The sequence below is a fragment of the Pinus tabuliformis genome, chromosome 5_2 (genome assembly GCF_031772625.1).
Source record: "Pinus tabuliformis cultivar Carrire ecotype Pingquan chromosome 5_2, CPIR1, whole genome shotgun sequence".
In the NCBI taxonomy this organism is placed as follows: domain Eukaryota; kingdom Viridiplantae; phylum Streptophyta; class Pinopsida; order Pinales; family Pinaceae; genus Pinus; species Pinus tabuliformis.
In genome coordinates, this window is record NC_142306.1 from 795,159,832 (window position 1) to 795,184,760 (window position 24,929).

The 24,929-nt window shown below is 40.6% G+C and overlaps 1 protein-coding gene across 1 annotated transcript in view; it reads right to left on the bottom strand.

Moving 5' to 3' along the window:
- Positions 1–454: 454 nt before the first annotated feature.
- NUDX15 (nudix hydrolase homolog 15) overlaps positions 455–24,929 on the bottom strand; it is a 122,454-nt gene continuing 97,979 nt past the window's right edge. The window contains exons 2-4 of the mRNA XM_089437015.1: positions 1,488–1,630; positions 1,270–1,389; positions 455–1,137 (exon numbers count right to left, since the gene is read on the bottom strand). Coding sequence (XP_089293141.1) covers positions 910–1,137; positions 1,270–1,389; positions 1,488–1,630 — 491 coding nt within the window. The 3' untranslated portion in view covers positions 455–909. The remainder of the gene's footprint in view (positions 1,138–1,269; positions 1,390–1,487; positions 1,631–24,929) is intronic.

Below are 24,929 nucleotides of genomic sequence, written 5' to 3' on the forward strand. Positions count from 1 at the left end.
AATTGAATAACAATTAATATTTTTGCTTGATTTATTTTTTCTTTATTCATTGTTCACTTTATTTATAGAAGAAAACATACTTATTCTTAGAGAATTGTTTGATTCTTGATTATCACGACTCTGTTCATAGTAAAGAAAACATTTAGATCCACACAAATAATTAAGTAAACCCAACTGGAATGAGGCTTAGAATAAAATTGATTTCTACATCTGCATTTTGTAATGCCTTTTATCAGCTTGATATAAGTTTCTCTTAACCCAAAAGAATTTCCGTAATTAACCATTAGTCACTAATAAGAAAAGAACTATGCTAAAGATTTTTTTAGTTACAACCGCTTTCTTAAATCTTCGATGCAATACAACAATTGATCTTTTTACTGTTTGTGTCATGCAGTTGAAGCCACACAATACAGCATAGTTTTAACATCATGGTAGGCCCTGGTTTGAAGCATACTAAAATTAAATGGCAGGTCCAATTCATTCCATAGAAGACAACCGTACATTAATACTCCATTGAAAGGGTCTTGGAAACCAACGAAGCTAAAATCAAGGAATGGCCCAGCTCATTTTAAGAACGGGTAGAAACAACACAGTGAAATAGCTTTGATTAATGGGGAACGGGATAGAATATGGATTTAATGAAGACTTCTAAGTCTGCTTCCATGGACTTGGTTGTCAACAAATAATAACTATTTTACCATTAAAAACCTTGGACTTCGGAGAAGATAACATGCAACTTAAATGGTTGTGTTCCGCCAATGCATCCTCTTTCAGATTTGGCAAATCCAATCTTCATGGAAAAAGACGAAACCCATTCTCTATTGCCATTCAAATTGCATGCTGAAATTTATTGAATGAAAGTTCTAATCATGTAATAAATATGACATATATCTTGAGCTTCCTCTTGCTTCATAATTTTGGATCATGGCCAGAGTTAGCATTTTCGATTCCACCAAAATCTGGTACGACCTCTGGAAATGACGGTGGTCGTTGGTAGATAACAGAAGCAGCACGTATCAAAATACTAGCAGTTAAACCCCAAATCAAGAATTTCTTGTGCTCAGTTTGAAAATCGAAGTAGTGTACAGTGTAATTGAAACCCATCCATTGCTTCTCTTCAGACCGGTAGTTCTCATCCTAAGAACCAACAAGGACATAAAAATATTACAGCACTTTAGGAAAATATGAAAATTTAACCTAGTTTAGCTAGAGCTATATCTACATGAAACATCACCAAGCATGAGTATAATAAGGAAAGAATGCACTTACCTTCAAGAACATTTCAAGTGGTGCATCAAAGATTGCATCTACTTCTCCTGGATTTATCACAGGCCTAAATGACTTCCTATCGGGTAATAATCCAACTACAGGTACTACTCTCAGAAGGTACTGCACACAGGAAATCAGATTAGACTCTACAGAACACAATGTGGAGAAATATGAGAAATACTAAATTATATCTCTTGTCAGATCAATCAGTTGCAAACCTTCGACAAAAACGGTTCGAGAGTAGTCACAACTTTAACATGAGAGGGATCCAAGCCAATCTCCTCCTTTGCTTCTCTCAAAGCAGTTTCAGAATCATCTTTATCTCTTTCTTCCATTTTACCTCCAGGTAACGCAACTTCCCCTGTAGCATGAGAAGTTTGAATATCCACAATGGCACAATATCATTTACATATCTAACATGATTGATACAGATAAGGGACTCAAATTTAAATTCTCAAATTTTAAGGCATGTAGCTATGGTAATATATGTCATACAGTTCCACCACATGTACACAATAAAGGTTACATTTAATCAATCCAGCTTTGTGGTTATTTCGGATTTAGATTATATAATCTCAGGTGCAGCGGAAGTAGTTACATCATTAATATACTGCAAGAGCACAAGGATGGGGACTAAGAGTGTTCAGAGAAAATCCCAGGAGCTCCAACAGCACCCAAAAGGAAGAACTGGGTATAACAAGAAAAGCTAAAACAGGTTTTTAACTAAGTCAGGAAAGCTTTATGAGCAAGCTGTTTGAGAATAAGAACCAAAGCTTCAAAAGTTCAATAGTTCAAGCAAGAAGGTAGCTTGTTTTGAGATAAGAAACCCCAACCATCAAAGATAAGTTCTCTTTCCACTTATTATTATATTGATATTTTTAATGATATATCTCTCATATGCAGGTTCGATAGGTTACAGCCCAAGCACGGAATTCATGACAAGTTGATTAAAAGGAACTAGAACAGGACAGCCAACGGCAAAATGTTAAGGTTCTCTGGGCTAAGGTGTTCTTTCTGGCCATATTTTCTGGAAAAAGTAATATAGATCTGAATGAGGGAACTTTGATTTCTAAATTACAACAAGGTTGCATTTCATGAAATTTGGAACAGGTTTTGATAGTGCAGGCTTCTGTATGGCTTGTGGAAGTTTAGCAGTTAACCTCTAGAGGATGATCCAACAGCCATCTATTGTATGTATTGCATAATAGCCTCTCAAAGTTTGGCAGTATGAAAGGTTACAGACTAATAGTAATATATGGGTAAAAATTTAGTGATCCCCCACCGAAAACTAGCAGAGCCATTTCTGTTCACATCAGTGAGATAAAGCTCGAGCTTGGTTTTACCAAAAACCATCAAGCTAGACTTCTATTCAAATGTCAAGGCCACCATAAATTTGGCCATTTATACAGGAGCTGTTAAATAAAGGACAAAAGGGTGGGAAAGAAGAAGAAATCAAGGAAAGTCACACTAAAAGACTCGACTTTCAGAAAGTACAAAAGAATGCAGAAGTACATGAAAACTTGAGTAATGAAGCTTAATAATCCACGATAAAAATCTTCATAGACTTTTTCAAGGGGAATAATAAATTGTACAAGTCAAGGAAGAAGGGGAGACGCAAGAGGAATAAGTAAATGAAGAGAGAGGAGGTCCAAGAAGAATAAGTAAACTAAGAGATAGGAAGCTTGGTTGTGTTTTAACAGAGATTCACCACACACATTAGCCAACATACTTTGGCAGATTATATGTGCAGAAAACAAAGAAAAACTAAAAAATTGTATTATAGCAATATGTAGTAGAACCTAAGAACAGTACACAGTATAAAGCTTAAGTTCCCTCAAGCTTGTCAAATGACTTCTCAAAGAAATAATAAAATCCACAGAGCGCTAGACCAAGTTCTGTTGATTTTTTATCTAACTTCTAATGTAATCCCCTGAGTTGGAAAGGTGATAGAGCCCTACGAAAGTCAATTGCAACTTAATTTCTAAATTTAGAAATTCCTGCAAGGCTGCAGTTCTGCTGGAAGATTGTGACATTAAGTTGGAGTGCAATTAAGGATAGCAAGACAAAGTTTGTTGTGCAATTAGGGATAGCAAGGCAAAGAGTGTAGTGCAACTAGATCACAACGTTAAGTTGGGATGCAGTCGAGAATCACGAGGCAAGATTGTAGCAGACATTGAAGATCACACAAGCATACTTAAGTACATGCAGGATCACAGGGCAAGGCTGCAGAACAAATTAGACCCACAATGCATGAATGCAGACTTTAAAAAACCCCACAACCCAGAATTACAGGATGGACAAGATACCCCTATCTAAATTCCAAAGCTCATGGAGACCACAATATCTAGTTGCAAAAAAGCACAACTTATTGTAACCTGGAAAAGATAAGATAATTATATTAATGTCCAACAATGACTACAAAGGTTGGCTGACGACACTGCTGAGTACAATGATGTCAATACAAAGCAGGAGTACTAAGAAGTCTCCTATATAAAGAGCAACAAAATAAGGTAGAAACACGAAGTCTATATGCGAAAACATAAGAAAATCTCAAATCCAAGTTCAGGCCACCACAAAGGGAGGGAAATCTGCAGAGGGAAAGGATCTATGGACTGGATCATGATCCACTAGATCTACTTCTCCTAACATCCAAGGCTGAATGAAGAAAACTCAAGATAGGATGATGTCATGAAGAAGAGCTACGGGAAGGTCTAGGCCATCTCCTGTGCTGCTTCCTGGCTGCCATTACTTGCTGCTGATGTTTAGGTGATCTGATCTACTTGCTAGTAAGGGATTTGTTCTGGCAACATCTTTGAGGTCTCTAGGGAGGGAGAATGGTCCCTCTAGTCAGCACTAATCTAGAGCTATAAGTAATGCTGTCATCAACCTATCTCTTAGTACCCCTCGCTGATGGGAGCACCGTAAAGAAGGTCATCTGTTGAACAAGACTTGGCCTGGAAGGAGGTTGGAGATTGTGGGTACAAAGCCTAAGGGCATCTGCACATAAAGGGCTAGACATCTCTGATCTTAGTGGAAGAAACTGAAGAGGATCTGGATCCCCTGAACAGGCAATGAAATCTCCCACGAATCTCATAATAAATGGGGCAGCAGAAGATGAAGTGCTCTAACTCAATCTCTTGAAGATGATGCTAGCAAATCCAGTCTGAACGATCTTGTTAGCGGTCCATCTCAATCTGTAGTCAATGAGATCTAACTCTGAACTATCCAAAGGGAATCCAGAGTGTGTGCATCCAATGGCGAAGTTCGTAATGCGAACGAACAATGAGTCCATCGCTTACCATCATGAAGTGCTCAACATAGAAGGCCATCTTCGGACATAAACCACCCCCAAGGTTTATCGAGGTGACCTGTACATATTCCTTGTAGATATCCTCGCGAATGATTGCATTCATCTCCTGTTTGGTTGGAAAGAGGTGGCTAGGTGCACATAAGGGATATCTAAATGGAGGAAGCCAGTCTGACGTAATACCAACCGTAGTAAGGAGATCTAAAACTCTGATGTACCAACACCAAGATCGAGCTAAAGGACTAGTTGTTGCAATGGACTCTAATAAGCAGTAGGCCAACTACGGATATCTGTCCCACTCCTGCATTGTATCAGCGAAACTCTGAATACCATGTAGAAGTGAGACGAGACTAAACACCACCTCAAGTTTAAAGGGCCGAGCACCAAACTCTACTAGGATGATGGGTGAGGGGCTTGTATGTTTGTGTTGAATGAAGCAGCAAAGAAGGATGGTCTGTAGTCTGTACTCTCTCTATAAAGGACAAATCAGACTCTAGTAAACCAAGTCCCCAAACCTCAAAACCATATAGAACTATGGGGCAAACAAGAGTGTCTACGAGCGACATCTTGCACAATATGTCCTGAAAGTGATGCTCAAAACACTATCTCTCTAGAAGAGCCAAGGACCCATAGCCCTTGTTGATTAAAGGTTGCAGCACATGTTATAGACTGAAGCAAGGACCTGTGAATAGTACCCCAATATAAGTATATGTGGTGGTGATCTCGATCTCCTCACCTTTGAAAAAGAAGTGGTGATTAGAGAGAACCTTCTTCAATGCATTGAAGATCATAACCTTGGTTTTACCCAGGTTGACTGTCAATTGATGAAGATCATAGAAAAGAGCCAAGGCATCATGCTATCATCGAGTATAAGGCTAGAAGGACCACATCATCTGCAAATGTAAGGATAGAAATCAAGACATGGTGTGAAAGGAAATCATCACCATCTTGGATGTGCTTAGTCAAGAAGGACTCTGACTCATCAATGTAAATCCCAAATAATGTGAGGATAGGGGGAACCCTATCTAACCCAAATAGTGCTCTAAATAAAATCTAATAGACCATGCGTTGTGTGCAAACGGCCAAGAACTGACTCGTATGAACGCATAGTGGGTGATAATAGGGTCTCTCGGATGGCAATGTCTTTAAGTCTCTTGAATAGAGCCTCCCAAGCGAAAAAATCAATAGCTTTTTGAAAGTCTACAAAACAATGGTGAACTTTCGAAGAGAAATGATGAGCTTCTTTGATGATGGCCTCGGGCGTAAGAATGTGATTAGTAGTTTAGTGCTCGGGTCAAAAACCAACTTGTCCTCTAGCTCTGAGATGTCATCGCTCAAGCTCCCTAGAGAGCTTCAAGTAGAGAGAACGTGTGATCTACCATGATCATCCGATAATTACTAGGATCGGAGTTGGGTCCTAATGCGTGTATCAAGTGGATGATGTGATGTGGCCATGCCAATGGAAAACTTATACAAACCACATGGTTAAAGAGATCAGCCAAGTAAGAAACCAAAGGACAAAGATCATGTTTAAAGAACTTTTCCTATAAGCCATCCTCATTTGTTGCTCTGTTGTTTTCCATCATGCATGCGGCCCCTATGATGTCCCTTTCTATGAACAATAACCATGAAGAAGGTGTAGATCTAACCTAAATCTGGGGCTACCCAAGGATATTATAAAGGGTGGAGATGTGTGATAAGATAAGATAAGATAAGAGGCCTCTATGATGTCCTTTTCTATGAAAAATAAGCATGAAGAAGGTGTAGATCTAACCTAAATCTAGGGCTACCCAAGGATATCATAAAGGGTGGAGATGTGTGGTAAGATAAGATAAGATAAGATAATTTTATTAATGTCCAACAAATGACCACAAAACTAGGTCAATGGGACTAAAGAAGAGTACAATCAATATAAATACAACGTGGGAGTGCAAGCGCAACTTCTAGAAAATGTTGAAAATAACATAAAGAAAAGAAGAAATAAGCATTAGTGCTACTGCTACTGCAACACATAAAAAACAGTAGCACGATACAAAATAATCAATACTCTACCAAGAAAGAATGAGTGAGATAGGAAGATCTAGCAATGGAACTAGGGATGTCAAGGGCTAGTGAGTTTGATGACTAATGGCGAGGGACGCGAACTAGGCAATGACTCGTTGTCGTAGTCCCCTGGAACCAGTGATGGGTCCGACCGTATGAACCTGGGGGGATGTAGGAGTGAGGGATACTCCTAGCATCCAAGGTCGAAAGAAAGAAACTCTTAATAGATATTTGGCCACCCCTATGGAACTATGAGGTAATCAAACGGATTGGGGGCACCCTGCTCTAGAACTATCTAGAGTTAGTCCCTTAGGTTCTTTGAGGACATGTGAACTAATGTAGGGATCAGCATCATTCAACGATTCTCGATAATATCAATTGATCCCCCAAACAGGGAGGTTAAGAAGAGATCGGAGATCTCACCCTTCTATTGTCTTGTGCACCCCAAACCTTTGTTCGTTGTTTGTGGTTTTGATCAGACAGATCTACGTGAAAGTATGAGGTGATCATCTTGGTCATCCTAAGGCGAGGCATGGCACGCAAGAATTGAGATCTGTGGGTAAATATCTCCCTGATGAAGAGGATAAGCATCATTGGTCCAGGTACCTAAAGAAGGTAGAGAGAGAGCTTCTCGAATCCTGATATAAGCAATGAAAGCATCCTCTAATCTCATAATCTAGGGAGCACCTAAAAATGAGGTGTGTCTCTGTCTTTGGCTCTTATAGGGGGCACATTTGGCAAATCCTATATGACCATGGTATATGGTGGTCAATTTCTATATCGAGCCTATGAGAACCAACTCAAAACTGTCTCAACGAGATCCTAAGAAAATGCATCCAATGCATGCATGTGTGGGGGGGTAGACTGTGATGCCATCTTGTAGCTCCAAAAAAGTGCTCTAGGTAGAAGGACATCTTCAAGACCAAGCTCATCGGAGATGAGGTCCCAGTGATCTTAATGTAAAATTTGTAGACATCCTCTTTGATGGTCTGATTTAGTACCTATCAAGTCAGCAAGGGATGGCTTGATATATCAAGGGAGAATCTGAATGGGGAAAGGCACTCTCGGGAGATAATCAGTGATTGGAGAAGCCAATATGCCTCTAAGAACCAATCTTGAGCACTGTTACCCACCATTTTGCGGGTAATATCCCAAGGAGAAAAATTTCTCCAAGATGATCCTCAGCTAGCAGCCACCAGCCCCTTGCAGCCACCAGCTAGCTCATTGTGCCATTTCTCCGCCACCTGAGCCATCCATGTGGTCCCTCGCCCATCTGCCATGATCGTATGTTTGAAGGTGGGCCTCCCGAACCTAAAGGCATGCCTTTTCATTTGGAAATTGAGTATTATAGTTTGCTTATCATGGACACTTATGGGCATGGATTAATGGGGGGATTAGGCGGAAAGAATGGGTTAGGTTTGTTCTTTTGTCCTCTAGACCCCTTTTGGTGGCTCTAGGGATGGTATTTCATGGGAAACCTTGATTTTGGTTGTGTGGTCCTACTCATCATTTCTCCCACCTAGGTCCACATTCCTCTACTGGGTCCACATAGGGTTAGCATGCCCCTTCCCCTTACCCACACCTTGGGTCATGGCTTGGAATGAAGACCGGAGGTTGATGCAACTAAAAAGAGAGATAAAAGCATATATGGCCACATTCAACAGGAAAATGTACCACAAAATGCAAAAGATGGACGGGACAAACACATTTAGCACGTGGGCAAAACCAATACATAAGCTCTACCCCATCATCAAGGCCATCACCCTGGTTCCTACAGGTTCTATCAACCTCCTTCATCATATAGGAACCCATGATTGTCCCAACCCCTGGTGGGCAATGAACTGCCCCACCTTAAAAAGGGGGATATTTGTTGCTATATCTTGCTCTTACCCCTTTGAGCCTCGCGCAGTTAATCAAAGAAAATCATAAAGAGGCAAAAGGCATATAAAGAAGGGTGGAAAATTCAAGGCCGGGGCACCTCATGTACCAGGATTGCTCCCTCCAACACATTATAAACCCAAGTGTGGGCTTCCATCTTATTAACTACCCTTGTGCCCCAACATGTGACCCAGGGTTGCCTCTTCTTATCCCCTATTTCATTCACCTATTTGTCACATGCCACCACCTTTTGAAGGATGTACCTTGACTATATCATCCCCTTTAGGAGTAGAAACCACCTAATAGGATTATTGGTTAACCCCATTTGGAGTTTAGGAGACATTGGCACATCCCGAAGCCCATTATGGAAGGGCAAACCATTATGAAGTCCCCACTTGTGGTCCATGATTGGTAAGCTCATTTACTCGATTTCTCTAATGACTTGTTGTGTTGGAAGGCTAGGGGACACATTGGATCTTATGCAGGATTGCAGATGGTCTCCATTTTGGGTTTGGTCTCCCTATACGGGGTCTTAATCCTCTAGAGGGCTACATTGGCACATGTAGGGTGTGCGTTGAGAGCCATGGGCCTCCACAACAGCAGACAACACTCCATGGATCCCCACAGCCATTCAGAGATTGCTCATGGTTCACTTATTGGACGAGGAAGATGCACCTGATCCATCATGCCCAGCTGGCCCCAGATTTGCACCATACACTTGGCAGATGATCCAGGACTTGCACGATGATGTGGCATCACCTACACCATCATCCTAGCCCTTGCAGGCGATCTACAGGCATCTTCGATTTGTTTGGAGACCCATGAGGACACTTGTGTGCCCCCACATCTCATTTGGAGCACCATAGGTTATTACAAGGGGCCAACCCCTTGTCCACTACTTTTGAAGGTTCTACTCTTCATTGTGGCACCCATGGACCTCATTAGCCTCTTAGAGGGCCCTACGACATGCATAGATTATTATTTGAGCTCTTGAGAAAATTATTTTTTCATTTATGAGCTAGTTTGGTGGGCTTGTCACCAAAAGTTAACTATTAGAACATTATTTTATTTTTGGGGCTTAAGTAGGCCAAGGAGATTAATTCGAACTCCTAACTTGTGTAGAAATACAAGTGAGATGAGTTCATTTCTCATCATCACTTTGGATTGGATATTTTCTCTCTTGAGATTTTTCGCACTTTTTCTAGAGGATGAATTGGAGCTTTATGGATGAATTTTGATGTGTGGATGTTGGTTTATCTTCTCTTGGAGCTTTTCTCTTGTCAATTGTGAATGGTTGGATATATTCTATTACATGTAAGTACATGTTTTTAATGTTATTCTTGTTTTACTTTGTCATATACATTGCACTGGGATTTTTGTTGTTCTAAGGTTAATTGTTGCATGCATTTACTGCTTAAAATTGTGGAATTTTGTCTCTATTATAGCATCTCTCAATGTATGGGCCATGTAATATGAACGAAATATCCTAGGGGTAACTCTATCAAAGAATTTGACCTTGATAACCCATTCCCTTCATGCATCGAAGTATAAAAGCTGCAAGACTGCTTCTCCTTGACCTAGAAGGCTAGCGAAGTGGTCTTGAGGCCTCCTTGACTAGGAACCAAGAAATCCTACTCATATTCATCATAGACTCCATTCCTCCAAAGATTAAGCCACTTATCTACCAAAAGGTGGTCACCAAAAATCGTTTTCTTTCACCTCCTTCTAGGTCTAGCCAAGTTGGGGTACCTAGGGCATCAATTTCCCGACAAGCTAGCCCTCCAAAAAGTTCAATCTCCTACAGTCTCCAGCGCTGGCCTTTCCTCAAGCTCTCCTCCAATTTTGAAGTCATTTCGATGGTGAAGTTGGGAGAAAAGCCAAGCCCTAGCTCTGAGATCAAAACTTGCCTTAGCATCCCCAAGGCTAATACCTCAAAGGGTCAAATAAACACCTTCAAGTGAGAATTCTTTCTTTGATCCTCTCCCCACCTTGTCTAGGGTAAGAACATCATTGGTTGTCATACTTATTGCCCCATCCTAGACTGGGTCCACTTGGTCCCGTGTGGTCCCATTCCTCTGAAAGGTAATTCTTCAAGAACCATCCGGGATACCAATTTCAAGAACGATTTTTAGGGATTTGGTAAACTCATTCACGATTTATATTCCATAAACCTAACCCTCAAATCCTCCCTTTCCTAGAAGGCATTGTACCTTGCTTAGAAAGCAAGCAAGCTCCATCCTTCAAGCCCTTCCGGGAAGGGATTATTTGGGTCACTCATATCCATTCATCGTTTTATCCTTCATCGGTGACTCCATAATATACCGGGTCTCCTCCCATCGGTGAAAGTCTGTAAATAGAAGGAGCCTTAGCTAAGGTGACAGTGGGCTAAGTCTCCATTTGTTGCCCTTGGTCTAGCATTTGCCCTTTAGGGATCCCCCTTAGGTCCCCTGCTAGTTTGAGCGATAATATTTTGGCGTCGTTGTCAGGGACACTAAACATGTGTTTTATTCCCTATACGACATATTGACATATCATTATTGGTGACTCCACTAGAAGAACGAAGCCCTAGTTCTTCATTGAGCTTTAAGGTCAATGCTTATAGGGTGAAGCAAGCATTTTTCTAGGCATCTTTAATTTCACCCTAGAGACTCCTACATGTTTTTCATGTATTACCTCAAATAGGTTGTCATTCTTTATTAAATTTCCCACTTTGGACATTATCAGCGTCCCTGGACATCCTAATCATGTCGCGGGAAGGATGGTACGTGGTGTGCCGATGTTTGATGGTGATCTACTCTCCGCAATTGACCACATAGAAAGATTTAATGCACATGCTTCAAGAGAAAAGATTGTCCACCAAGATGTCCTTATGTTATTGTTCATGGGATCTCTCGGTGGTCATAACTCCTGGCTGCATGATCATGAACCTAGGAGCATCTCATCAATTGAAGAGTTCATTGATGGCTTTCTTGGACATTTTCAGGTACACCCTGCATTAAGCATCCAAGAGGAAGCCTTCATCGGGCATCATCAAGACATTAAGAATCTAGGTAATGAGCAAGAAGACGAGTCCTCCTTGGGTCCACATGATGAAAATGATGATTTTGAGGACACATGTGCTGGGAAGGATGAGTTTATGGAAATTGAGACTAACCTTACCTTCTCAAGGATATTACTCTCGATGAATCCTATTTTGAAAACCCTAAAAAGGATGATCCCATTAGCCCCTTGGAAGATGACATTGAAGATTATTTCCACATTGAAAAGGAGAAATGGGAAATTGTTGGTCCTCAATTTGATTGTGCTCCCATTTATGACACTGACAAGGAGGGTGAGGATGAGATTGGTCTTCTCTTTCCCTCAGGCACTATTTATGATGACATACACATTGATACCCTTGGGAAGGAGAACCTTCATTTGCTTTTGCATAAAGAAGGGCAGTTGGAAGTGATCAATTTTCCTTTTAAGAGAGACTCAATCTTTGATACTAAGGAAATTGACAAGGCTCCCACTTCTCCTGAATATGATTCTATGTTCAAATCACTTGAGCCTTTAGATTATGATTTTGGGAAAGCAAAACCCATTGAATACAATACTTCTTTCTCGCTTTTTCCTATTGATCATCATCTTGGGTCTTCATCAAGTGATTCCCTCACCCCTAGTCATATGATCTCAAGTAACTACGAGCCCTTCCCCCCTATCGAGTATAGTGTCAAGGAAATGCCCATCATTGATTATACTTTTCCTCCTTAGACCACCCTCAGGGTTTTGATCACTCCATAGTCTCCCCTCTCCAGTGTAATCATCATGTGCGACCTACTTGTGTTTCTCCATCTCGTCGACCTCCCTTTTGTTGAAGAATGTGTAACTAGATTCAATCTTCATAATTATGAAATGTACTCTTATATATATAAAATGAAAAAGAAATTATTATTATTATTGAGCTTGGGTTTCTTGCCCAAGGAATTTATTTTATAGGTCAAGCACCCATTGAGTGCTTGTAGGGTTTGTGAAAAACCCTATGGGCACATCGTAAATTGTAAAAGAAAAATTATTTTGTCTTGAAAATGTCAAAAATACCTCCAAGCTCAAGTACGCCTAATGAGCTATCAAGTTGGCCTACATGAAGAGCCACGTCCACCCTTGAAGGTGGCCTATATATAAGAAGAACTCGTCCTCCATTTGGATCATTCATTCACTCATCTCTCATGCGAAGAGGGAAGCAACAGAAGGTCAAAAAGGGAAATGCAAACAAGAGAAGGACAAGGAAAGTCGAAGTGTTTGGGTCTCTCTACATTCTTCTGGCAGTACGAAATCTGGGCAGTAGAATCTTCCGGGGCAGTGCGAAATCTGGACAGCAGAGTCTTCTGGAAGTGCAAAGTTAGGGTTTCTGCACTGGGGAAGTCTAAGGTTCGATTTTGGAAGCAAGAAGAGCAAGAAGGCAAGCGAAGGTCTCTTAGGGTTTCCTACTAGCCCTAGGACTCAAAGAAAGGCAAGCAAAGTCAAGGGAAGAGCAGTTAGAGGGAGATCAAAGTCTCCTAGAGAAGAAGAAGCAATTGCAGCAGTTGTTGGGCAGTAGAATTTCGGATTTACTGGGAGGTCAAAGACATTGCAGTTGGAGGCCGAGGAAGACTTGATATTGGAAGGTATTTGTTTGAGTCTAGGTCATGGTATTTATCAATTGAAAGATCTAAAAGATAAGAAGATATTTTCGGGTTTTCCCCTCAAGAGGAGGGGTTTTGGCCCTGGCTTGCAGCCTATATACTGTGTCATTGTTCTTATGGTTTTGGTAGCTGTTTGATGTATTTCAAATTGGAATAATACAAATCAAAGCTAATAATTAAAAAGGTAACACAAACAGTTATCAAGTTAAGAGAATTAACATATACATTGCCCTATTGAATTTTCAACGTGGTTTCAGAGCTTTGGTTCTCTAAGGGCATCATGAAGATTTCCTATACAATGAAGGTGGTCATCGCGAAGATTGCAAGCCATCTCAAAAGTATCAAAGAAGTATGGAATCTCATATTCTCTTCAAAGAAGGTATCACTCAAGGAAAGGGATGAAGGACTCTTCTCGACTCTCTTTGGGACATTTCAAGATGTAGACATCTAGGTGATTGATAGTGGTGCATCAAGGCACATGACTAGTCACTCCCACCAATTGAAGACTTTATCAAAAGGAAAATCTGCATATTCTATGGAACTTGGAGACAACAAGAGCTATCCAGTGAAAGGAATTGGATCATCATCTATAAAACTAGAAGATGAAAGCAACATCCACCTCAACAACATTATGTTTGTTTCAGTTTGTAGGTTTCTATCAAGCTTTGAAGGAAGCCCCCAACAACTCTCAAAGATAAGTATCTCATGCCTCTTAAGTTTTGGGTTCATGTACTCATTTAGCTTTGATTATATTAAATACTAATCACCTTTCTCCCTCTGTTGTCTTGATTAGTAAAAACATCTACAAGGAAGATCTCTCAAAATAAGGTTAGTCAAGAAACAAAGGTATGCTTTGAATACATTGACTGAAAGGATTATTCATTTGATGATCTATTACTAACCTTGGTATGAATAAGCCATATTGAATCTTAGTGATTCTTGTATGGGAGATTCATCTCTTGATAAATCTACCCACCCCACTCTTATCTGATTTTTGTAAAACCCTAGATAGGTTCTGGAAAACCCTAATCGAAGGGTATGTTATTGTGAATGTCTGAAACCCTGAGCTGTTTAGGGATATTTTGAAATGTTAGTTGAAATTTTATTGATGATGTCATGTTTAGGATTTTGGTATGATCAGGAAAACCTAATTTGTTAGGGATGAATGATAAAATCCAAAATCCTGAACCTTTGAAGTTTTGGTAATGTAGGGTTTGATGTGTTCTACATTGGAAACCTAACTCATTAGGGTTTGGTGGAATGTGTGAGCAAGACCCTTATACTGTCTTAAAAATGGTTTCCTTGGTATGTGTGTGTTTCTCTGACCAAACCCTAGTGTGATCGAAATGATTGAGTGTCCAACTCTTATTTGATATTGTTGAGAAGTTGGATTTGACTAACACATGATATGAAATGTATTTGCATGAAACAGATATGTCCTTTTGGTTGAAATCCTAGGTTGGTCTAGGTCAAGATGTATTAATATTTTTAAGACATGATATGTTTATGTATGGTTATGAATTCCTAGATATGTGTTGACCTAGTCATTAATGGTCATAAGCTTTAGGATTTAATGGAAGTCCTTGTTTGAGATTCTAGGATGATGATACCTGAAAATCTAGGGTGTTATAGCTAAACCTTAGTAAAGTTAAAATTGTCTAGTGTGTGTAATATAACAATCTGAAATCTATCAAGTGATTGTTGGAAATGAAAATCTAGGGTTTTGCAGTTAAATCCTAGTAGTAACATTGTCTAGTGTGAAATGTAACAATATGAGATCTATGTATGTAATGATTGTTGAGATTGTGAAAATGGAATTCTAAGGTTTTGGAATTAAACCTTAGTCAAAGTAAAAATCTCTGGAATATGATGATTTGAGATTTGTATAAAGTTTGATGAATTTGTGAATTCTAGGGTTTTGGAGTTGAACCTTAGTTGAAGTAGAAATCTCTGATGAATGTTAACTTGAGATGTGTGAGAGATTTGTTGAAATTTGAATTTTTGGTTGAGATTGATGATTGCTCAGAAATCTAGGGTTTGCAACTAACCCTAGTAGTAGTTGGTCATGTTATTGACTGTCTGATGGTTGATTGAAAATCTAGGGGTTTGGAACTAACCCTAGTGGAAGCTAGTCAGGATAATGACTAAGCTATGATTGACTTTGATTGATCCTTTTGTATGAAATCTAGGATTTGTATGAATCCCTAGTGAGAAGTCTAACATATGTATTTTGAAAGGTTGTTAGATGCTTTGTAGATCTATATTTGTGTAAAGTATTTCTAGGGTTTGCAAAATGTTGAAGTAAGGTATGTCATACCTTTGGAAGAAACATTGAAACCATAGATGGAATGAAATATTGTTATGACAAGTCCCTAGCGAAGATGTTAACAAGTATATGTCTCTTGTTCGTAATTAAGGCTAGGTATCTGATATGTATAAAGTTGAAATGCTTCTGTGATTCTAATATGGCTAACATCATGCTTTTGTAGAATTGGTTGTACTTGCTATTAAAGTTGTGCAGGTACACAATCATCAACTTGGTGAAGATGTTCATTGATGTGATAAGCATGATGGGGATGATGATAACTCTGATGAAATGGTTGGAAGCCACGAAAGATTCTCCAATGTCGAAAAGAAGAAGCTAATCTCCCGAAGGAAGCATGAATAGAACAGATCTCCCTAAGATTAAGAGGGAGTCTGGATAAAGAGGTACTTCTTGGTTGAGAGGGAGTGACAGATATGGTTCTCTGCTTCATGTGTCATGCACTAGACCAGGCTAATAGTCGTAAGTCTGAGTGAAGGCCATGAACAAGAAAAGGAAACTGGAGAATATGTTGCAGCATGTGAAGTTAGCCGGGAAGCAGCTTGGTTAAGGAAGCTTTTGTTTGACTTATTTGAAGGACCGATGAACCCTATAGTGATACGTTGTGATAACACCAGTTGTATTCGTTTGTCTGAGGACCCAGTGTTTCATGGGAAGACAAAGCATATCAACTACAAGTATCACTATATACGAGAGCTAGTACAAAATGGTGTGGTGCAGCTACGATATATCTCCACTGATGAGCAGGTAGCTGACATATTGATGAAAGAAATTCCAAACAAGAAGCTTTTATACTTAAGGGACAAGCTTGGTTTGGTGGATTTGTCCTCCCTAATTGAGAGGGAAAGATAGACACAACATTCTTGTCTTCACTTGAGAAGAAAGAATGGAGGATTGGGTAACCATCTGGCATTCGATACTCTTTGAGAATGTGGTAGGGCATTCAAGATAAGAGTAGTCGTGCACGGTTGGACCTACATTCTTTGAGGATTAGTTACCCAAGATAAGAATAGTCGAATGGGAGGGCATACTCTGTGAACACTTGGGTGGGTTATGTACCTTGGAGAGACAATGATGATGGTGTCTATACATCATTGGTCTAGCCATCATTGTGCCCTGATATTGTGGAGAGATAGAGTTGTTAGTCAAGGCCTTGCTATGTGACAATGCGGGTTATTATGATGCTAAACAGATGGGTTACCAATCCGACTTTTCTTATAAGATCTCTTCAGATTGAGAATAGCCATGTACCTCTTATGGATACCTCCCTAGTTAAGAGGGAGTGTTGAAGAATGTGTAACTTGGTTCGGTCTTCATAATTATGAAATGTACTCTTGTATATATAAAATGAAAAAAAAATATTATTATTATTATTATTATTGACTCTTGAGCTTGCGTTTCTTGCCCAAGGAATTTATTTTATAGGTCAAGCACCCATTGACTGCTTCTAGGGTTTGTCCTAGGTATAGGAGTCATTGTCATATATGAAGGACCCTATGGGCACATTGTAAATTGTAAACGAAAAATTATTTTGTCTTGAAAATGTCAAAAATACCTCCAAGGTCATGTCGGCCTACATGAAGAGCCACGTCCACCCTTGAAGGAAGCCTATACATAAGAACAACTCGTCCTCCATTTGGATCATTCATTCACTCATCTCCCATGCGAAGAAGGAAGCAGCAGAAGGTCGAAAAGGTAAATACAAAGAAGAGAAGGACAAGGAAAATCGAAGTGTTTGGGTCTCTCTACTTTCTTCTGGCAGTACGAAATCTGGGCAGCAGAATCTTCTGCGGAAGTGCAAAATCTGGGTAGCAAAATCTTCTAAGGTAGCGCGAAGTCTAAGCAGCAGATTCCTCTGGAAGTGCGAAGTTAGGGTTTCTGCACTGGGGAAGTCTAAGGTTCGATTTTGGAAGCAAGAAGAGCAAGAAGACAAGTGAAGGTCTCTTAGGGCTTCCTACTAGCCCTAGGACTCAAAGAAAGACAAGCAAAGTCAAGGGAAGAGCAGTTAGAGGGAGATCGAAGTATCCTAGAGAAGAAGCGGCAGTTGCAGCAGTTGTTGGGCAGCAAAATTTCAGATTTACTGGGAGGTCGAAGATATTGCGATTGGAGGTCGAGGACGACATGATCTTGGACGATATTTGTCTAAGTCTAGGTCATGGTATTGGTCAATTGAAAGATCTGAAAGACAAGAAGCGATTTTCAGGCTTTCCCTCAAGAGGATGGGTTTTGGTCCTAGCTTGCAGCCTATATATTGTGTCATTGTTCTTACTGTTTTGGTAGTTGTTTGATGTATTGCACATTGGAATAATAAAGATCAAAGCTAATAAGTAAAAAGGTAACACAAACAGTTATCAAGTTAAGAGAATTAACAAATACATTGCCCTATTGAATTCTCAACATCTTTCCTGCTAATCATGACCCAATGAAGGCCATAAGCCATGACAATGATGGAAGCGATATGCCAGAGGTCGCCATCCATCGAAAGTTTATGGGCTTGGACTAGATTACATCATTTTCTTACCTCTTCTCACATAATCACCCATATGTGGGTATCATATTCTCCCACCTCCCGCCCACAACATCCTCCATGTGTTTGGATTTGCATCCGCTTCAGGACTAGATGCATGAGTAATCATATAGGCAAGCATATTTATATTGACTTGATGATATGTTGGTTACAATGGCTCTATGATTACACTTAATAATAGTTTCGTCATATACATGTTAGAGTAGGATGCATTGCATACTGATCTTTGCATTAGGAATAACATCATATGATATTTCTCATGGTAGATAGGTGCATATCAGAATATTTTATTTTCTGTTGGTTTTATGGCTTAACATATAGCATGTGCGATCATGAGACGTCGCGAAAGCATGCTGCCTCTTGTTCCTCCATATATTATATGTGCAATAGGTCTACAGTAACCAAGATATTGTTGGAGTTCTTGTGACCTCCCGTTTGAGCAGCTTCGCCCACTTCTTCGAGAGATCACGTCCCAGTTGGGGCAAGAAGTTGCCCACCATTTCGCAGGTAGTATCCCTAGGAGAAAAAATTTCTCCAAGATGGTCCTTAGCCGGCAGCCACCAGCTAGCTCATTGTGCCATTTCTCCGCCACCTAAGCCAGCGATGTGGTCCCTCATCCATCTGCCATGATCGTATGTTTGAAGGTGCGCCTTCAGAACCTAAAGGTATGCCTTGTCATTTGGAAATTGAGTATTGTAGTTTGCTTATCATGGACATTTATGGGCATGGAATCATGGATTAATGGGTGGATTAGGCGAAAAGAATGGGTTAGGTTTGTGCTTTTGTCCCTTAGACCCCTTTTCGGTATTAACCTTGGATTCTAGTCCTGTGGGATCTCTTCTACAAACTATTTGGCTCTAGGGATGGTATTTCATGGGAAACCCCGATTTTGGTTGCGTGGTCCCGCTCCCTTATCCACTTATATTACCCCCTTTTCCACTCATTATTACCCCATTCATCATTTCTCCCACCTGAGTCCACATTCTTCTACTGGGTCCACATAGGGTTAGCATGCCCCTTCCTCTTCCCCTTAACCACACCTTGGATCATGGCCTGGAATGAAGCTCGGAGGTTGATGCAACTAAAAAGAGAGATAAAAGCATGTATGGCCACATTCAACAGGAAAATGTACCACAAAATGCAAAAGATGGCCGAGACAAACACATGTAGCATGTGGGAAAAAGCCAATACATAAGCTCTACCCCATAATCATGGCCATCACATTGGTTCCTACAGGTTCTATCAGCCTCCTTCATCATATAAGAACCCATGATTGTCCCAACCCCTGGTCAGCAATGAACTGCCCCACCTTAAAAAGGGGATATTCATTGTTATATCTTATACATCATGCTCTTACCCCTTTGAGCCCCAAGCAATTAATCAAAGAAAATCACAAAAAGACAAAAGGCATATAAAGAAGGGTGGAAAAATCAAGGTCGGGGCACCTCATGTACCACGATTGCTCCCTCCTACACATTATAAACCCAAGTGTGGGCTTCCCTCTTATTAGCTACCCTTGTGCCCCAACATGTGACCCAAGGCTGCCCCTTCTCATCCCCTATTTCATTCACCTATTTGTCACGTGCCACCACCTTTTGAAGGATGTACCTTGACTATATCGTCCCCTTAGGAGTAGAAACCACCTAATAGGATTATTGGTTAACCCCATTTGGAGTTTAGGAGACATTGGCACATCCCAAAGCCCATTATGGAAGGGCAGGCCATTATGAAGTCCCCACCAGTGGTCCATGATTGCTAAGCTCATTTACTCGATTTCTCTAATGACTTGTGCTGAAAGGCTAGGGGACACACTGGATCTTATGCAAGATTGCAAATGGTCTTCATTTTGGGTTTGGTCTCCCTATACGGGGTCCTAATCCTCTAGAGGGCTACATTGGCACATGTAGGGTGTACGTTGATAGCCATGGGCCTCCACAGCAGCAAACAACATTCCATGGATCCCCACAGCCATTCAAATATTTCTCGTGGTTCACTTATTGGACGAAGAAGATGCACTTGATCCATCATACCCAGTTGGCCCCATATTTGCACCATACACTTGGCAGATGATCCAGGACTTTCACGATGATGTGGCATCACCTACACCATCATCCTAGCCCTTGCAGGCAATCTACAGGCATTTTTTATTTGTTTGGAGACCCATGACAACACTTGTGTGCCCCCACATGTCATTTGGAGCACCACAAGTTATTACAAAGGGCCAACCCCTTGTCCACTACTTTTGAGGGTCCTACTCTTCATTGTGGCACCCATGGACCTCATTAGGCCTCTTAGAGGGCCCTACAACATGCATAGATTATTACTTGAGCTCTTGAGACGATTACTTTTTCATTTATAAGCTAGTTTGGTGGGCTTGTCACCAAAAGTTGAACTATTAGAACATTATTTTATTTTTGGGGCTTATGTAGGCCAAGGAGGCTAATTTGAACTCCTAAGTTGTGTATAAATACAAGTGAGATGAGTTCATCTCTCATCATCACTTTGGAGTAGATCTTTTCTCTCTCTTGAGATTATTGCACTTTTCTAAATGATGAGTTGGAGCTTTATGGATGAATTTTGATGTGTGGATATTGGTTTATCTTCTCTTGGAGCTTCTCTCTTGTCAATTGTGAATGGTTGGATATATTCTATTACATGTACGTACATGATTTTAATTTTATTCTTGTTTTACTTTGTCATATACATTGGATTGGGATTTTCGTTGTTCTAGGGCTAATTGTTGCATGCATTTACTGCTTAAAATTGTGGAATTTTGTCTCTATTATAGTATCTCTCAACGTATGGGCCATGTAATATGAACAAAATCTACTAGGGGTAGCTCTATCAAAGAATTTGACCTTGATAAGCCATTCCCTTTGTGCTAGGAAGTATAAAAGTTGCAAGGTTGCTTCTCCTTGACCTAGAAGGCTAGCGAAGTGGTCTTGAGACCTCCTTGACTAGGAACCAAGAAATCCTACTCATATTCATCATAAACTCCATTATTCCACACATTAAGGCACTTATATACCAAAAGGTGGTCACCGAAAACCGTTTTATTTCACCTCCTTCCAGGTCTAGCCAAGTTGGGGTAACTAGGGCATTAATTTCCCGACAAGCTAGCCCTCCAAAAAGTTTGATCTCCTAGGGTCTCCTGCGCTGGCCTTTCCTCAAGCTCTCCTCCAATTTTGAAGCATTCAGATGCTGGAGTTGGGAGAACATCCAAGCCCTAGATCCGTGATCAAAACTTGTGTTAGCATCCCCAAGGCTGGCACCTCAAAGGGTCAAATCAACACCTTCAATTGAGAATTTTTTCTTTGATCATCTCCCCACCTTGTCTAGGGTAAGAACATCATTGGTTGCCATACTTATTCCCTTATCCTAGACCGAGTCCACTTGGTCCCGTGTGGTCCCATTCCTCTGAAAGGTAATTCTTCAAGAACCATCCGAGATACGAATTTCAATAAGGATTTTTAGAGATTTGGGAAACTCATTCACATGTCATATTGCATAAACCTAGCCCTCAAATCCTCCCCTCCTTTCCTAGAAGGCATTGTACCTTTCTTAGAAAGCAAGACAACTCCATCCTGCAAGCCCTTCTGGGAAGGGATTATTTGGGTCACTCATATCCATTCATTGTTTTATCCTTCATCGGTAACTCCATAATATATCGGGTCTCCTCCCATCGATGAAAGTTCGTAAATAGAAGGGAGCCTTAGCTGAGGTGACAGTGGGCTAAGTCTCCATTTGTTTCCCTTGGTCTAGCATTTGCCCTTTAAGGATCCGCCTTAGGTCCCCTGCTAGTTTGAGCAGTAACAAGCACAACATGAGGGGGAGAGGGATTCAAGGCGAGATCCTTTGATGATCAAAGAGCAAGATAAGGGTAACTGTCTTTTAGTTCCAATCTCTTAAAGACTTAACTCTATGAAGGAAAAAAAAACCAAACGAAAAATGACCTTGAGGCGAAATGTGTGGACACCAAACTCTGCCTAAATAATGGGATGTGGAACTATCCACTTACAGCAAATGATGCATCTGAGAAGTAGGGTCTGGAATCTCTCCACGCTGGCCCAATCTATCTGTAACAAGCTCAGTCCCCAGAGTTCAGAGCCATAAAGAATTGAGGGTCTAATAATTGCCTTAATGAGGTGAAGTTTGGGCAAGATGTTTTGAAACTGATTCTGGAAACATTGTCTCTCAATGAGGGCCAGGGAAGCATAACCTTTACTAAGCCAAGACTGGAGGACCTGCTGCATACCAAAACAAGGCCCTATAGACTCTAGCACCAAGTAGGTGTAAGTTTTGGTCACCCCGGTGGTAGAAACATAAGTCTCTAAGAGATCTCTTCGATGCAACAAAGACTAAAACCTTGGTTTTACTCAGCTTGACTATCAACTGCCGAAGGCCACAAATGCTGGAAAATGTGTCAATCTGTATTTGCAAGCTCTTAGGGGTAGAAGCCAACAAGACCAAGTCATTAGTGAAAAGGAAAAGAGAAATCAACACCTAGTATAGAAAAAAACGATCTCTTTCCTGGATATGCTCATGTAGAAAAGACTCCAACTCATCAATATAGATCTCGAAGAGGGTCGGTGCGACGGGGCATCCCTGTTTTACATCGATGGTACTCTGAATGAAATTGGAAAGGCCATTTGCCATCCTGAGCCATCCCAAACCTGAACCATAAAACCTCATAATCGTTGTTAGGAGGGTCTCATAATGGAGCCTTCGGAACAATGTCTCCCTCAAAACTGTATCAAATGCTTTCTAGAAGTCTACAAAGCAACCACAAACCTTCTAAGAGTGATGATGAGCCTCCTCAATAATGGCTTAGAGAGTGAAAATGTGATCAACTGTCTGGTAATTTGGTCAAAAACTTGCTTATCCTCGATCCCTAAGATGACGACTCTCCAACTCCTCAAAGAGCCACAGGTGTGAGATTGTGTGAGAATGTATGACCCACCATGATAGTTCAGTAGTTGTTCAGATCAGAACTACTCCCTAATTTGTGCATCAGATGAATGAGTTGTCAAATCCAAGATGGGGGGGACCTGAACACACAACATGGTTAAATAAATCCACAATATAGGATTCAAGACATTGGATCCCATGTTTAAGGAATTCGGTGTGAATACCTTCCTCATCTAAGGGATGCAAATAATAGGTTGTCCAAGATTGTCACAAAAGAGAGGTTGTAGAGGAGAACGAGGATTTGGGCTCAAGGTCAAGCAGATGGCATGGTGTTTAGAAAAAAGAGTATGCTAGAAGGATTTCGGGGACTAGTGGAGGGCTTCACAAAATTCCTATCTCCTCCGAGAGAGAAAGATTCACTTCTTATAGTGAAGGAGTCGATGGTAGGTTTTGCAGAGGCAAGGGTGGAAGATGGATCATGCGTGAGTGTGAGGCGAAGCTATTTGTTAAGGGATTTACATTCATTATCAAACGGGCAGCTCATGGGATAGGAGTTAGGGTACAGGTTTATGGGCGTGTTAACAAGTAGAGTGGGAGTAGGAATCATGGGTTGTTTCCACAAGAACAATGGAAAGCATCTCGTATTTGGTTATGGTTGAGCCCAATGACTTGAAGTGGGAAATGGAGGAGACCAACTCCTTGAAGCAGGTGATGTAGGTGTTGGAGTAATCTCTATCGAAGAGGAAGGTAGTATGGGGATTGGTGGGTTGGACTGGGGGTGGGGAGAGAGGGACAGGAGGTAGAAAGGGAGAAGATGAGGAGGGCATGGTCATCCAAGAGGAGACAAGAGACTAAAATGTGCTAGATATGTGGGAGAAGATCTTAGTTGGCTAAGACATAGTCAACAATGCTGCCCCCCCCCCCACCACCAATTATGGGGGATGCAAATAAAGTCACCAAAACTCGGAAAGCAAGGAAACCCATGCAGGATCAATAAGCCATGGGATTCACCTAGCTGCACGAGATTTCTTTCGTAACCTATGATGTGCCCATCACTATCCCGCAAACTCCTACCCGCGGATTCCGGTTACAACTCCCGTAAGTAAAGAGCATCCTTTGCTTGTCATGTACGCCAACCTGGAGGTTTACAGTACAAGCGTTGAAGCCGCATAGAAGAATGATATTGTCAATAGTGTATTGGGAGATATCTGGAGAATAAGAGCCAGGGTTAAGGTCACATTGGAGGGGCAACCAGCAGGGGAAGATTGTGCGCCAAAAATTTAGGAGAGTGATTCAAGGAGTTACACAAGGCCCATCTCCTCTGAGAGACAAAGAAGCGTTTCTTGCAACAAAGAAGACAACAGAAGGAGTTTTTGATGTTGGGGTAAGATGGATGAGCATGAGTGAGTGTGTAACGAAGTTAGCGATGGAGGGCCTTGCATTCTTCATCATACCCAAGGTTACTTGGGAGCGGGAGCGAAAATGGGGAGCGAGAGCGGAAGCAGGAGCGGGAGCGACATTTTCAGAAGCTCCCGGTTTGGGAGAGATTCAAGGAGTGAATATTTATATATATGTTTTATTTTGATGCATATATGTCAACAAAAACATGTAGAATGATGAATTAGATATAAAAAGCATAAAAAACATAGATTGAACCATATAACAACAATCATCTAGAAGTTATAATCTTCATCAACCACGTCCACAAGTTAGTAGCATACAACATATTGAGTCTCATGATTCATCAATCTTAAAGTTTCAAGCTTTCAAAATTCAATATATAACATTTATCATCATTGATCACCAAAGTTGTACTTGTAAGCTAAGTGTAACCATTACAACAAATAATATCTAACATGAAATGAAATGTTATAAAATGAAATGAAATGAAACAACTTTCAACTTCCACGAAGCATCATATTCATAATTCATTAACAATGAGTTATAATTGCCAACTTCAAACTTAAATTGTCGTATATTGTTTACAAAAAATATCATAATAAATATGAA